The sequence below is a fragment of the Typopeltis vanoorti genome, chromosome 12 (assembly GCF_054136105.1).
Source record: "Typopeltis vanoorti isolate ZY-2024b chromosome 12, IOZ_Tvanoo_1.0, whole genome shotgun sequence".
Classification (NCBI taxonomy): domain Eukaryota; kingdom Metazoa; phylum Arthropoda; class Arachnida; order Uropygi; family Thelyphonidae; genus Typopeltis; species Typopeltis vanoorti.
In genome coordinates, this window is record NC_143560.1 from 110,335,659 (window position 1) to 110,352,844 (window position 17,186).

The following is a 17,186-nucleotide window of genomic DNA, read 5'->3' on the forward strand; positions in this document are numbered from 1 at the left end:
TTATTTGGTGAGGAAAGTAGTGTGAAAGACTTGAGTTTCGTCTGGGATGGAAGGATGTAGTGGTATTTGTCGTTTATCCTCTGCTATGTTGGTTTTACTATTATAATAACATTAAAAAAAAAAGTATATACTAGCAAGAGCGCAAACATGCAACTCGAGTTTAAAGCTTATATCCGATATGCTATTTTATGGCCACAATCTCGTCTTGTTTGAAGAGGGGAAGAAAATAACCACTCTTCCCATTCCTCCCCTGAGAATGGTGATAGCAGTTATCTCCTCTATTGCTAATGCTTGTAGGAATATGAATCGCTTTGGCAAATTATATTCAAGGATGAAAATGGGGACACATGCTTTCTGCCTAGTCCTTGAGGCCAAATGTTTCACGTGTTTAACGTTCGTTGATACTTCGGTCATGTATCAAATTGTAACCTGTTATGTTTGAAAATATTCAGCCATCTGTTTATTATATTTATGATGAAAGTCTTGAAATATTTAATTTTGTTAGTTGGCCACCTCATACTCTAAATATTTTCCCCCTTACCTTTTTGGTAAGTATATTCCTATTTCTTTATACCAGCTTTCATCGTTACTTATATTCCAGAAAGCTTTCATATGTTCTGTTCACAATGCTGACACTAAAATAAGATATAAGGGAAAAAAAAAACAAACTAGCGATTCCCTACAGGTTCAAAATTAATAAAATAAAATATGTTAACTGAGTATTATTTGATTTGTTTGCACAAATAATTGAGTGAACAACCTAAACGATATCTTTAGAAGAGCTTTTTAAAAAGCAACTCTGACAATAGCAACAAGTAGAATGTTTGTTTATTGAGGACAGTATTGTGTCATGACTGAGAGCAATTAATAGGACAGACATGAGGCTCTAGAGTTCAGTTCTCTTCGCAAATAAATTTTAGTCTGTTATCGTAAGTGCACATTCCAAGTAGCAGCATGTCAAGGTTTGCTTGTCTGGAAGTTCATTGGTAGCTGAACAGAGATAGAAACTCGGCATTGCTCCAACTAGTACATACGCTAAAAATCGTCGTCTGCGTACATACTTGGCTGCTGGTAGTTTTAATACGCGTTAGGAAATTGTTTTAATTTAATCTTCAGTTTCGTCTTTAGTTAATTGATAATATTTTCAGTATTTAATCACGATAAATGCTATCAAAAATATTTAAACCAGTTTCTCAAAAAAACAATTGACGTTAATGTATATTATATCCCTTAATATATTGTTTCTTGAGATATTTATCAATGCAGTTTTATCATCAGTTTTCACGATGGAATATATGGAAAAATTGAAGGAAAAAAAAGTTCAAATCTTTCTCCTCCACCCCCCTTTTTTGTTGTTGCAAGAATAGCTCTGCTTAAGTAATATATTTCATACAACACTATTAATGTGAAAGTATTACGTTAGGAAATATGCCTAGGTGTATTCAAATTAGCTGTACGACCTAAAATTCACATGCATTGAAATTTGAATAAGTTGAATCTGGTGCAGTGTAATTAGTTATTGGCATTTCACATTGATAGCCTGATAGTGATTAACACAAAATATTCTGTACTATTTTAATTTGGACTGAACTTAGTTGAGTTCTTATGTAGGTGTAAAGAAAGAAAAAAAAAACGCTGAAATAATTATACTATATATAAGATACTGTATGAAGCTGATATATTACTTGGGATCTAAGGACTCTTCGGGCAGCTACTAATTTTGAATTTATTCTATTCCGCAATTCAATCAACTTCTCTCTCTCTGTGTTCTGATATCTATTTTTGCGATGCCCGATAACTCATCTTCATTTGAAAAAGTCCTTAGAAATGTTTTCTATGTCATAACGAGATTTTGAAGCTGGTCTTATCTAACTAGAGGGCGTATGTCACATATTCCTCCCGATTGCGCTATACTGTATAGGATTTTGTTATATTCATAAATTGTGAGCATCTCAACGTTCCCTACTAAATTCGCCCGTATTAATCTAGTCGACCAGATTGCTATTTTGAATATTTTTGATACTAATATTTTGAAAGATGGAAACAAAAGTTTGACATTGTCACGGATTCAATGTACAAAATGGTTTCACTTCTTGGTTTGGCTTATCAATGCACGGTTTATTATGTGTATGCTTGTGGAGCAAAATAAAATTTAAAAAATGCCAGTTTTTGTCTTTGCGTGGCTAAGTTCACGAAAATAATGACTATTCCTTATTGAATAGTGCGAATTGCATATTTTGATTTGTAATTTGAAAGATATTTAATAACATGAAGGTTAACGGTTTCGTTTTCCATTCTCTGAGTAGAGAAACTAAAAGTGTTCTGACACTTGTAGTCAAGACCATCCTTTTAATGGAATGCTCACGGAATCCGAGTTGTACACAGTACTATCCCGCCCAACACACATGCTCGACGACCACTTTCTATCCTTGGTCGTTGTGCACTACTTACTCGAGCACCGGTGTACACTTCCTGTTTAAAATCACTGAATGGTTAAGTTTTCCATGATGATTACACATGATGTGGGTGCTACAGTAACGTGTAATGATGTGGGTCACTTCAACTTCGCTATATAATAGTGGCGCCGCCACTTTGATTATCGTTTGGAACGTGATTCATTCTTTGCTGGGAAGCTCTAAAGGAATTACGGAAATTGATAACTGTGGAATGTTACTGTTATGGCAACCAGGATATGAAATCTGGTCGCCCTCGTGGTTGACATAGCATGTTTTTCAGACGGTACCGTATTATATGCAGTGTGTCGGGGCGCATGTTTTTTAGATTTCTCTTTGCTTAAGTTTATGGAGAAATTTGAGGGAGGCCTTTGTCCAACAGCGGACAGAAAATGGCGGATGGAGAAAGAAAAAAGTAACGTTGAAAATCACCTGACGCAAGTCAGATGACAATCCATTATCCACTCCTTTTCTCCAGAAAATTTTTTCTGAGGATATTACTTGGAGTAGGTTAAAATGATTCATGCGAACTGTTAACACCTCATATTTGCAAGACAGGAAACGTGATTATGGTGAAAATGTTCTCTTTGAAAGGTGTTCATTTACTTTAAGAGAAATAAAACATTAAATGTTGTTGTGTGTGGGAGAGAGTAAGTATAACTCTCCACGCAAACAACAGAACAGAGCGAAAAACATTGAACCAAATTAAATGCTTGTTTCTCCTTTTCATTTATATCACTTAGCAACAAACAATTTATCTTCTGCATAAGTACTGTTTATTTGAATGCAGTCTTTTTAAATCCGCTATTAAATTCTTTGTTTGCTCTATTTGCATAACATATTGAACCCCATCCATCCATCCATCCATCCTTCCATCACCTAAAGACTTGATCATCCATGCAGGAGTGCGTTCGAACCTGTTGCTAGTTGGGTGCAGACCTGATTTATCCACTCCGTCACCCAGGCCAGGCTGGCTGGACTTTTGCACACGCAATATAGATCTCACAACTATTATGAAACCGTAGGATGGCGTCAAAACAATATTACTAAATTGATATTACGCCAGTCGATCAGAATATATTGAGTGAATTCGAATTGGAGAAGTGATAGGATTTAAAATAATATCCATTTGATTTTACGGATTTTCGCAGAATGAAAGGGAAAAGCAGGAACACGCGATTATATCTTGAAAACAGTGTAGTGTACAACCTAGTGAGGTGTACAGTTTTGACCTGGAGAGCGTGATACATAGTTAATGAATTTAAGATAGGTTACAAGTGGCCTAGGCCTCCAGAATTTGTTGCCTGTTATCCCTCCCTGTCTAGGACATTACAAGGGGGGGGGTATAATGGGCGTTAGTAATACCAACTAAATCGGTATTTTAACTAGTGGATCGGCAATTATCATGTCTAATATGGATGTCTATAATATAATAACTATTTCTTATTTGTGGCTCCTCTTCGATTGTCATAATTTTCTTTTCAGATACACTAATGCGGGATTCTGTTTACCACCTCCGGCTAACCCCATGTTCTCTATGTTCTAATTAGCAAAACTGAATAATATCTATATTTCGAAACTCAATTTCACTTTATCAGAGTATTACACAGCCATGATTCAAACGAGATCCTGAACCCAAAATGAAATTTGCAGGGACTATTGCTGTCACTTTCAGTAATGTGATATCTTCTTACAGTAATAGGCATTGTGATGATTTAAATCCATGTTTCTGTAAATTTCCTCTTTTATTTGTATACCTACACCTGAAAATTATTGAACAAACAATTTTTCATTCTGATTGAAATTATTTACATTGGTCATTTTTAACTGCCAGCAAAATCTTTCATTAACACACACACACACAAATTTATGTTAATATGCACAAAGAGCTTAGTAATGTTCACTTTTCAGCCAAATTCTCATTTGATTTCTTTTTTTTCAAAGATTTATCATTTCGTGTTTTTTTTTTCTTACTTTTTAATTAAGCTTTAATCATAATTGGGTGAGAGGATGTAAGGATAGTACATGTAAAAAAAAACTCGAGAGAGAATTCATTTATTTTATGAATGATGGTCGGTAGCGCGCATGACAGAGTAAGTAGTTCACTGCCATAGAAGGTCCATTGTAAAATAGAATTTTGATTTTGTTTCTTTCGGTTCGGATGTGCTATATAAATATCCCTTTTTGGCATATTTACGAGAATAGGTAGCTGTTACTAGATTTTGTGCTATGTTAGCCCCACACGTAACACCCTGTAAACGCGAAATTTCTCAGTCTTGTCCAACACTGCATTCCTTGGACAGCTGGACACAAAATACGTTAACATGCGGTATAATGTGGCATTTTCTTCATTTTCCAGATGAACGTGATGCCATCCAGAAAAAGACGTTTACAAAGTGGGTTAACAAGCATTTGGCCAAGGTAAGTACTTGCAATGTTTATTACTAAATATTTCTGTTCTGATTATTTACATGATACGAATTTCAAAAAAGAAAAAAAAAAGTTTTTAAATTTTGTTATTGCTTCAAAGTCGGTGGGAAATTGATTGATAGACTGTAATAATTTAAAATAGGCATTTTTGTAACGCGTAAAAAAAAAAAAAAAAAAAAAAAGTATCTAATTTATTAATTTAAAAAGTAATCTACAGGCAATTATGATCGACTTTTTTTTCTTCCGTTCATCACAAACCGGAACCTTCTGGCTTATGTACAAAGAATGCCTTTCTCAACTCGGGTTTTCTGGCCTAGTCATCCTCATGATTACGAAATCCTAGAGATTTCCGAGTTAAAGCTCATAATTCTACGTGCACGTGATTCCAGTCTAGTGCACATGTGCAAGGAAACAAGTTATTAGCTGAAATAAAAATACTTGGCGGAGGGGACCTGAGGAAAAAAACTCAGTTGTTGGGGGATGCATTTGAACTCCTCACTGTACCAAGATCAATTTGAATTTACAAATTTCTAGGAGTTATGAGTATACGAACAGCGTTTGAATCTGAGTTTATTAAGTTCAAGTTTGAAGATTTGGAGGAACACGGAATTTTGATTTCATTCCTCCCCACCAATATGTCAAGATGTTTCATAAGTTGAATAAAAAAAAGCGGTTTAGTGAAACATCAGTTAACGAGAATCTTGGCAGTAGAAAAGCTGTCTTTGTGCCTTTCAGGTTTTTGTATATACCAATTATTTGTCATCAGTTATAGTTGAACGAGCAGTATTTGTTCTGCGAGCGTGTGTATTTCAAGACGCAAATGCGACAACCACATTCTTTCGGATTTTGTTATATTTCTGTTAAGAAAAGGGTTTTTTTTTTTTTTTCTTTTCTCAAACTTATTATGTGAATGTGAAATTGTTCTTAATGGGATCACACCCATCTTTGCAGTTCTTATTTTCTTCTCAGAAATACTGGTTTTTCGGAATTTCAGAACAACATAAGAAGACGCACAACGCATTGGCATTTGTCGTAATTCTGAATAACATTTTTCGTTTCAAAGGTCCAGTGTCCTGGATTGATTCCATCGTTTGAGGTCCTCCCACCATAATGATGAAAAAAAAAGAAAAAAAAAAAAAGAAAGTAGGGCTTCAAAAAGAATTAAAAAAAAAACACGAATATTCTCTTGCTTTATTTCGTGTAACTGTACCTAGTCATAACTATTTTAATTTTAAGTATCAAAACATTTGATTTTATTAAAAAAATGCAGAGAAAGAAATTGAACTCATCAAAGGCCACTAAAAGTTGCACGTGTACATCCATCTGTGGTTTCTTTTTGGACCTTAAGGAACGCCATCAAGGCACGAGAGGCCTTTCCCTTAAAACGCATATTTAATGGAATATTGATATAGTTTGTTCAGTTTCACGTAACCGGATACTTGCTCGAAGCATAAATTGATGTTACCTACCATTATTCAGTTGAACTTCTGCTATTTGCATAACTTTTTTTCCCCGCATCATTCTGATATGTTATTTGAACATTAGCTGCACATTATACTACCTCTATAAAATGTTTGGACAGAAATTCCAGGCCTTGAATATACATCCTCCTTGCTAAAACTGTCATAGAAAGAAAAGAATTTTTTGTCCAACTAAATCAAGGTCGTCTGCTAGGGTTACGTTTAGGGTAGAGCAACAGCCTGCCTGTAGTGAGAGAAAATGATTTACATCTGTCCTTCGTCTGCCCTTGCATGTCAGAGAAATGATCAAGGAGTGAAAAATGTTTATGCATGCTATGCAGCTCAGCTTTTGCTGATAAATAAAACCCCTCTGATGATGCAGAGCAAAAGCCCCTCTATAGAAGTACGTGCTCGAGTAAAATAATTTCGGGTGTACCGAGAAGCGCCGCTGTTGTGATCACTACAGTAGCTATGCTTATATTAAAAAAAAAAAGGTAAGTGGGTATTCTGGAAGTTTTGTGCAACGTTCAGGATACTTAAATTTAATAATATAGTGACTTGGTACCACATACACACGATTACTAAATCAGAAGAAGAAAAACAATCCGAGTCTCTCAGAATTTTGACTACAAATCAAATCTGATATCCCTTCCGATATGAAATCGGATTGGAAAATATTTTATAACGTATAATATCAAAGTTGAAAAGAAAGATGAGTTAAATTTCAAACGTTATAGAAATGAAGTACTCGCTTTTTTTCTTTAATAATAAAGGGCGTTAGTATTAGACTTGAATACAAACACTGCAAAATGCAGTATCAGTTTAATAGAAAAAAAGTACAGATATGACAAAAATATTGTCTTATAATATTTTGTATTCATTATATACCAAACATCGTAAGTGTGGGTTATACGCTGTCCTACCACAAGTCATAGTGCAGAGATAAAAACAACACGCGCCTTTATTGACAGAAATTAAAAAAACCGTATCCTGCCTTCAGCCGTATTATTTGACACGTTAGTGTGCGTTGTGAAAGATTTTTTTCCAATTTCTGGAATTGCAGAGTTGTTCAACCCCTCGTTTAAAGCGTTGTTCTTTTAATGAAGTGGGCCCTCTTGGCCGTGCCCTTGTTTCGTATTCCATTTCATCCTACAGACGTCATGTAGATATTCCGATAATATAATGCAGGCGCGATATTTTCCCTTCATTTTTAAAGTTTGGGTTCGAATCTGGTTTAGGACGTAAGCAGCCTTTTACAAGGCCCTTCAACTGAAGGCTCTTAAGGAAGGGGGGGGGTGAATGGATTTCCTTCGTAGTAACTTTTTTAATTCCAAAAAAATAGGCGAGCCTGCCAGCACAATTAAGACATGACATGCTGTCCTCATTGCTATGACTGCTTTTGTTTACTGTAATTCACCTTCGATGTTATTTGCTTCAAACTATAGTAATTGTTTTGTGACATGAGCGTTATTCTCTTGGAGGATGCCAGAGCCCGTACCATAAAATCGCCATTAATATAATACGCACATAATTATCTAGGACATCAAGTGTAGTATCTATGAGTCACTGCACTACAAACTACCAAATATATAGTCTATACTGCAAGAAGCAAACTCAAATTACATTACCACCTTTGGACTTCATCGGACGAAACCTACAAGTTGAAAGCTTCTCCAGGCTCCTTATCCAGAATTGTTCATCAGAAGGAAGAGTGTGTACTTGTACCCTTACTGGTGTAAGGACATAGCAATACACGTGTAAATTTGTTCTGCCGATTACAGGAAAAGTTTTTAATGCCGTTTAAACTTGGTGATAATTTATCTTACCAGCATAGAAGTAAAACTATATGTAGGCGATTCAGAAAAAAAAAAAAAAAAATCAGACTTATTCATTGCCTCACCTCATCTTAGTCCTTTCCAAAATAATGGAAAAGGTGATCAAGTTGATTTCCTCACTTCCTCGAGGCCTGTCCTTCAATCAATGATTACTAGTATGGATTCTACCCCTCTAGATCCATTTATCTATCTACATCATCCCCTCATCCGGATATGTGCCATGGAAAGGTTTGGAGAAACTCGGACTATTTCACTTCTCATTTCCAAAACATGTGATTGGATCTTGACATCGAGACCTGCACAGTAGCCATCCTTTGCTCTACATTTCAATTTCTGTAATTGATAACCAGTTATCTTTCTGATTAGACCTCCCTATCAATGCATGAGTTCCCCGTGGCCCTGTTCTATGACCTACCCTCGTCCTATACGTAAATGACCTTCTCTCGCCGACTATTAATAACTGTATGCACACGTTTGCTGATATACTCCATTTTTCCAACTCAATTAACAAACAAACCTTGCAGTGCTCAGCGATCCCTAACCTCAAAATCTTCTACAACTAGTGCCTTAAACACAGATTTCCGTGGGATGAGAATAACCTGGTCACCTTCGATGCTGCTAAAACAGGTTTGCTTACTGTTTCGCAAATATATATATTTACTTCTGGTCTCTCCTGGTATAAACGCATCATGTCAGCACTTCACATGCTCATATGCAAATCCATGATCCAGCATAGCTTAAAATACTGTTCTCATTTTTTAGTTTGTTCTACCAAATAATCTCCCTGAGAATTCTTGCTGTTCAGAAGACGCATGTTTTGGCAAATTGATCCCCCCCCCCTTCTCTCTCTTCAACCACTCATTTTCATTGGGTCTTTTAAAATACGAACAGCGGCTGTCCAGCAAACTTTTTGTAGTTCATCTACCCCCCCGTTCCCTAATTAGCAACCATAACTTCCACCATTGAAGAGTATCAGTAGGTTTCTTCTCTACCTGTCAACGTACGGCATTGGCGAGTCCTAATTCAGCAACTTTTCATTTCGGATTGATATTTAAAAAAAAAAAGTTCTGGAAATTTCACTAGATAAGCAGCACGTTTCATCTCATTTGCTGACAACACTCGGCGAGCGGAAGGCGAAAATGATGCATTTGTCGTTGAAACAAGGAACACATCTGTTACCGAAATAATTTCGGACTCTTTGGAACTCGTAGTATCTGCAAGAAATGCTAGTTTGATCCTGATAGTTCGAAGAGGAAGATAGCGAAAAAGAACGACGAAGTCAAAAGAAAACAGCTGGTAAACTTGGAATATTTCGTCGTGAATCATTTCAACATGTGGTTAAATTTGATTTTAAAATTTCTTAACATATTATCACTATTGCACACACTTAGCGAACATGATTTTAAAAAAAAAAAAAAAGAGACTAAAATTTGCTACTCTGGCAGAGTTAAGAAACGCAGTTGTGAACGACACTTAGTTTTCAGACAAAGCTTATTTTTTGGCCGGACAGCGAACTAACATAATGTATTGTTTGTGTAACAGGGGAATTCGTCAGTTTCTTGTAAAACAATCCGCGGAAGAAAGTGACTGTGGTCAATCATGTGATGGTTTACTGATTTTAACGAAATGGTTTAACTCCAGCTGGCGCCTGCCTGTGCTACTTCTTGATAGCCAGTGGACGGCGCCACATCACGCCACACAGTAAATATCGCATTGGGTTTTCTGTACATCTTTTGCTTTCTTGTAGTCTCGCATCATTATTCCGATGCGAGAATAATGATGCTTCTAGATATTACTTGGTCCATGGTCATTTTGAAGTTAACGAAAGAAATTTTCCCCGTGGAAATCTAATAATTTTATAGCATTGAAAGTTATAATTGATTGGCGTCAGCGATTGATGAGGGCGCGTTGCGGAGTATTTGCAAACAATGTATGCCTTCAAGAGAAGTTGTTAAACAAAATGAAGCGATAGAACTGCATTATAATAACATCTTCAAGGCATCAGGGTGTTAGGTTTTTGGATGCATTTGTCCAAAAATGAGTTTTTAGACATATTGTATTCACACTTCGTGCACCATCTTATTTAACTAGATACGTTGCTACAAAAGAAACAACAGTGAAAACCTTCAACAGAACTACACTAGAATTAATAATCAAAATGGTATATGATATGATAGTAAACTATAAAAGTATTGGCGATTGCCCGGTATTGTACTACGTACTAGGACTACTTGCATTGGCTCATGCTAGTAATCGCCGATACTTTTATAGTTTACTATATTCGGCATGAAACTCTGATTCCAATCTTTGAGTTTCTTATTCGGTTTTAAAACAATGTGGGATTTAATATCCCCTTAATTTAAATAATGTTTATATCGCCGAAATGAAGCCTGTTGGCTCTTTATATTTTAGTTTTCATCTTTTGAACCCCGATTTTCACCATTTTGGAATTTTTTCGTGAATCCTATTGACGGACGGTTGTAAACCTGTAGTACATTAGTACCGTAGTTAGACTAAGTGTTAGATAATCCAGTTCCCTTGCTCTATAGATCATCGACATAAAACTTTCTCAGACCATTCCACAGTTCTCCAGTGGGTAGTAAGATGATCTGACGCAGTGACTTTCTTACTGCCAGTCCGAACTAAATTTCAAAGGAGAAGGCACTCCGTTTGACTGGTTTAAACGACCCCCCCCCCTCCTTTGAAATTTAGTTAGGAATGGCATTGATAATCTTAATCGAAAAATAAGTGATGCATCTAAAACACCTCATTGAAAAAATAAATAAAAAAAAACACCCGAGTAATTGAGAAAATACGAGATTGACTCCTTCAGATACATATGTTTGGTTGACATGGTTTTGCTGTTCGATTTAAATATTATTCTGAAATTCCAGTACTGTGAGTTAAAATACAAATAAAAATACGACGCTGGCTTCCTGTTTTTTCGATCTTTGAAAAAACAGGAATATGAGATAATTTGAGTGAATTTTTATTTTTATTTAAGAGAGAACACTGGTCCTTTGAAGAGATGAATTTAATGAAGAATTCAATATGTTATGAGAAGAGGATAAGTTAATGATATTTTGAATTATAAGCAACCTACCTACACGTGTGGAATTAAAAGTTATATACAGTTAAACTCTGAGGCATATGAGACGAGTGTATTCTCTTGTTTGATTTATGTGGTTTGCCAGAGAAAACGCTCGAGTTTCGATGGGGGTAAAAATCCTTCTTGCCACTGCCATCTGAGATGCTCTGTGCGATGTCGTGTTACGTGCAGCTATATAGTATTCTGTGTAGCCATAGTAACCTTAGTTAAACAGCCCATCTCCTGTCGTTTTACGGTTTTTGCCCCAGGGACATAAAACCGACATTAAATACAGTTCGGTAGTATAAAACAGATATGAGTTTAAATGGAACGAGGATAAACTGAGTCATTTGAGAACTTCATGCTATTACCACCCTCAGTGGTAGGTTTCTTGGTTGGCAATAATAGCGTATTGCTTCAATCTGTAAAGGTTATTCAATCAAAATAAACGTCATCTGTGGTACACGTTTCATCTTTTATATATGAAGCGCATGCGCGTAATAAGGACTACAAAATTCAAATACTCTGACCAATTATGTTGTTTAAATACTCATATTAATAACAGCATAACATAATTAAAATAAGTTATTTTCCAGTTCTTGCGTTGCCTGTTTTACTTTACTACGTTCACCGATTTTTTTTTTCTTCTCCTTACATCGGATCCCTCCGTATTATCCATTTAAAATGTAATAGTTGATGGCCATACAATTCTTTAAGTTTGTATGCTAACTTCATTCTTTTGCACGCTTTTTGTTGAAGTTACCACTCCCTCCAGACCTTACCTAGTAAAACGGCAACTATAAAGAAAGTTCAGTGCGTCGTGTGACTTGTAAAGCTCCAGAAGTGGCACAGTGTACGTAATTAAGCCGGCACCTTACAGAAAGAACCTCTATGAAAACTATGGAGTGGATACGATTTTAGAGACTGGCGCCGAAATGCTGCAGGGAGTTGAAATCCCCTATCAGCGATGAACGTTCTAAGTGCCCCTCTTTGTTTCTGTGTAACTCAGGAAAATTGCTGGGATGTACAGTGGAACTACTTACGCTGCGTTTTCGCCTAAAATGTTCGGATAATTCTCAATATTTTCTCTACAAGGTTAATGGCTTTTTTTGTTGTTGTTATCATCCTGTGAAAATGTTTTCTCATTAAAAGAAAAAATCGTTCGACGAAACGCCATTTTTGTTTTGGTACATTTTACTGTTAAATGTTCATTTCATTGTTTTGTGTTCGTGTAACTTTTCGTACATTCAATGCTATAGATCAGGACTGTCCAAAGCGCGGCGGTGCGATTCTGCGCGGCCCTCCTGTGGGTTTTGATTTTCACGAGCGAAAAAATAAAATAACAATTTGAATCGAATGCGTCTTAGATATTTTAATTCTATCACTAATCGATAATCTCGATGTTGATAATTTTATTTGGCGTTTTTACATCACTTATATACCCACGTGTTTTTCAAATATTACATATAACAAAGAAGCGTTCTTACACTGTTTTGTTCCAACGCGCATGCTCCTGGTGCTCACGAGGAACGTGAGCGCGCAATTAGTGTTGTTCGTTTGTTCAGCTTTCGAGGTTGTGTCGCTGCTGGCCACCAAATTGTTAGATACGCATTGTGATGCGGCCCTCGGTTAATTTTTTTTTCTAATGTGGCCCTCGGATTACCTAAGGTTGGATAGCCCTGCTATAGATAATGCACTTACCTTATTCGTGTGGGGTTTCCCCGTTTCTCCCCGTCCCTTAGGACTGGTTGAGCCCTCCTAATGAGGGATTAAGTGTATTTTATGACTGTGTGTATTCACGGGACCGTCTTGCTTGTTCTGAGGAACGAAGAATCCGAGTTTCCAGGTGGAAAAACCTCCTACCCCCATATGAGCTCGGCTAACCCACCTTTAGTCGAAAGAGACCAGATAAAGGTTCCTCACTTCATCGACGGGAATAGAGCTCAGGTCTTTCCGACCAAAGGGCTTCGTCTATATTGGCTGAGCTATGGAGGCTCAATTGTACATTTTAATCAGTGAGAAAGGGAGGTCGAGTAAGAGGCTATTTTCTGACATCAGGGATATTGAAACATATACTGGGTTGTTAGGACCTTCTTTCTTCTACATTCCTGACTATATAATGAAAAAAGCTTTGGTAACTGGGAATATATATTATCAGGCTTTTTCTCTCAATATATCTGAGAGTTAAAAAAAAACGTTTAATTTTCTTGACCAAAAAGCTCTGGAAAGACTTTTAATGGAATTATATTGATCAAGTGCATATAATAAACAAATATGTTATACCAACTAGTTATACCCAACACTAAAGAACCACAATGGTACCAACGATTTAATACGTCACTTGGTGAACTGGTCTATAGACTTAAAACGAAGATTGAAATCCATGCATCCACTAACACCAAGATTATATGGCGCTCCTAAGGTACATAAAAATGGAATACCACTACGCCCGATATGGAATCAATTCGCCAACTTATCTGTTATCTAAACACCTGGCAGGCCTCCTCAAATCACACATCCATAATTCGGATACTTGTATACGAAATTCGCAACATTTCGTTGAGAAACTGAACAACATCTCTATCTCCAATACGGATTTACTCGCCAGCCCGGATGTTACATCTCTATTCACTAACATCCCTGTGGAGGAAGTCATCAACATTTTAGAAAGTTTTCTCCCACAAGACATTACTTCTCTGTTCCGTTATTGTTTAACATCAAACTTTTTCTTATGGAATAAAACCATATATCAGCAATTGACTGGCCTTGCAATGGATAGCACCCCCCCCCCTCTCCATCTTGTGCTGATCTCTTTATGGAGGATTTTGAAAGTAAAATATTAACTCAAACAGATTCTAAACCCACAGTATGGTGGAGATACGTGGACGATATCTTTATTGTTTGGAACCACACAAATAAGGACCTGTTCGACTTTCTTAACAAAATCAACTCTCTACACCACGCAGTCAAATTCACTCTAGAACTTGAAAAAGATACCAATTATCATTTCTGGACACTTTAATTAAGAAGCTTCCGAATGGTGGTATCAACCTCTCAGTTTACCGCAAACCTACATACAGGACGTTATTTACATTTCACTTCCTGCTACCACAACTTAGTATTGTACACATGTTGAAGAACCGTGCCTCTCTCCTTACAACAGATCAACAAGACCTCCAGGAAGAACTATCCCTGATATCCGCCAACCTTACCATGAATGGATTTCCTCGAAGACTCGTCCACAAGATACTTTTCTCTGAACCCCGACAAAGACAACAAGATGATATACGTTATATTTCTACCATCGTCATTCCATACTTAGGGACAGTTTCCAATAAGATTGCTAGACTCCTTAGACCACATAAAATAAGAGTGGCCTTTAAACCCGCAGAAACGATTAGACAATTCTTAAGATCTCCAGAAGATGGCCATCCTTTCTCTAAATATGCTGGAGTTTATAACATACCCTGCTCGTGCGGCTTGAATTACATCGGCCAAACTTCAAGGAGCCTTGAAATTAGGCAAAAAGAACACATAGGTGACGTCAATAATAACAGAGAAGAAAAATCGGGGTTAGCTTTTCATTTCTCAAGAACGAACCATACCATCGAGTGGGATAGAAGTACAATTCCTTACATAGAGGACTTCCGCTCCCGAATTTTTAAAGAGGCCACAACAGTTGCCCGCTGTATACAAAACCTTAACAGGAACCAAGGACTAATCTTACCCGTGATCTGGAAGACCCTTATCAGATCTCTCAACTCGCCAACCCTGAAGATTCCAACAGCCTTAGTTGGTATAACATAGTTGTTTATTATATGCAATTGATCAGTATAATCCCATTAAAAGTCTTTCCATATCTGAGCGTTATTTGAAACGAAAATGAATCCACCGCGATAAATGGGTTATCATACTATTTAAATCTTTAAAAGTTTAAATTAAATTATAATTTTGTCACAACAGAATATTTAAATAAAACGCTAATACTGCTAGAATTCTTTGTATCCATTATCTTTCTTTCCGTCATAAGCAAAAGTAAAAATAAATCCTAGAGAGCATTTCTTTTATTAATTTGAAACTAGTTGGTGGTTGTATTAAAAAGTAAGAAACTATTAGTTATAATAGTACAAACTAAAACTTTAAAAGATGCCCTCACCTTTCCCTAAATCAGAATTCATTCTTACTGTTATGCATTTAGGGATTTATAATGAAACCTTGAGACGTCTTGGATTTTTTCCGCATTGCACTGCCCGTGATAAGAATTTAACATGTCCATGCCAAAAAAGCATTCGCGTTATAACCAGACTTAAGACATGAAACATTTGGCACGTATTTTGCAACCAAATAGCAGACCGGGGCGCAACATAGCCTGTTATATCGATGGATCTTAGATGAAAATCTTTCCACAGAACGGTGCCACAACGTTGTGAGCATTCTAAAAAATTACGAGCGTTCGCCTTTTCTTTTTCTGGATATCCTCGAATTGTTTGCAGTGGATTATGTATGTTTTGCATTTCAAAACTTGATAATTTTAATCTCACATGTGCTCTGCGAATAAATTTTAAGTGCTTTCGAAATATTGTATAAGCATCTCTTATATTTGCATTTTCTGTTCAAAAGAATGTAACATGGCTGAATCCAGCTGGAGAGGATGTACTAAATTTATCGAAACATTCGGTTTCGAGAACTTCAATATATGTCCAAAAGGTGATTTAGGCAAAGCAGTGCGAAGTTATATGCTCATCACACTAATGATGACCTTTCAAAATGACTCATTCTTAACGTAATTCTGACCTTTTTGTCTCATACACTTCTTGTAAACTGAAATCCCCACGCTGCTTCCTTCGTTTCACAGATTTTTTAAACGTTTACCGGTAGCGTTTATTTAATTATTTACAACACACAATTTTTAAGTTGGATAATATTAACAAATGCAGTATATAAAGAAAACAAAGTAGCATACAGAAAATGAGAAGATATATTAAAATAACCACGAACATTGAATGATAATAGCTAATCAAATAATATTGAAAATAAGGTGAGGTTGTCACATCTTAGGGTTTGGTCTCTTTCATGTACACACACACACACACACACTCGCGAGAAAAGAGAGAGAAAGAACATACATTTTTTTCCCCCTTCGGGAGCGACTGGCCAAATATCCACTCGAGGTGTTTTTTATTTTTCGGAACAGGATGCAGCCATCGCCAGACAGTCTGCAGACTTTCGTAACGGTTGCAGCATCGCAACCAATTTCCAATGACAGGTTGTTACATATCGGTTTATATGAGCGCATCGACTACGGTTAGCAGAGTTCATTTTGTTTTTGCGCCGCAAGCTTTGGTCATTTTGCGCACATTCCAAACCGTATTAACAGAATTCATGGTATTTGGCGCAGAAACTGATTTTGGTCCAAACCGCTAAACCACCCGAACCTTTACACGCCCCTACTGGATCCCTTTCCCTCCAGTTGTATATTGAGTGGACGAATTCCCCTTCCAGGGGAAGTCATAAGTCATCCCTATAGTACGCAGTTAATTGCACAGGTACAATCAGTGTCTAGTGAGAGCATGGAATACTACGTATATTAATTGAGGAAACATTTAGCAAAATGAAGACGTAAACGTGCAAAATAGACTTGCATCAGTTTTTATCGCGCTGTTTGGTGTCCGATGTTGAGTAACTTCTCTCCAGTTATTGGTTCATTCGTTATTCCTAGCACGTCATTTGGAACGATATTACAGTTGTAAATTTGCGATCTTTAAATGCTTGTCCGGCAATCAAAATGGAGATTAGCAGACAGCCGCTAGCTGAGATGGCATTTCTCAACCCGGTGTCCTATTATTGTTATAGAAGCAAGATTTGTAGTAAATTACTGTAAATTTGTAGTAAATTACATTACGACATGATTGTATTGCAT

The 17,186-nt window shown here is 36.6% G+C and overlaps 1 protein-coding gene across 1 annotated transcript in view; it reads left to right on the forward strand.

Moving 5' to 3' along the window:
* Positions 1 to 17,186, forward strand: part of shot (dystonin-like protein short stop) — a 1,304,552-nt gene that overhangs the window by 36,959 nt on the left and 1,250,407 nt on the right. Inside the window, exon 2 of the mRNA XM_090402172.1 lies at positions 4,813 to 4,874. Within this exon, the coding sequence (XP_090258298.1) occupies positions 4,813 to 4,874 (62 nt within the window). The remainder of the gene's footprint in view (positions 1 to 4,812; positions 4,875 to 17,186) is intronic.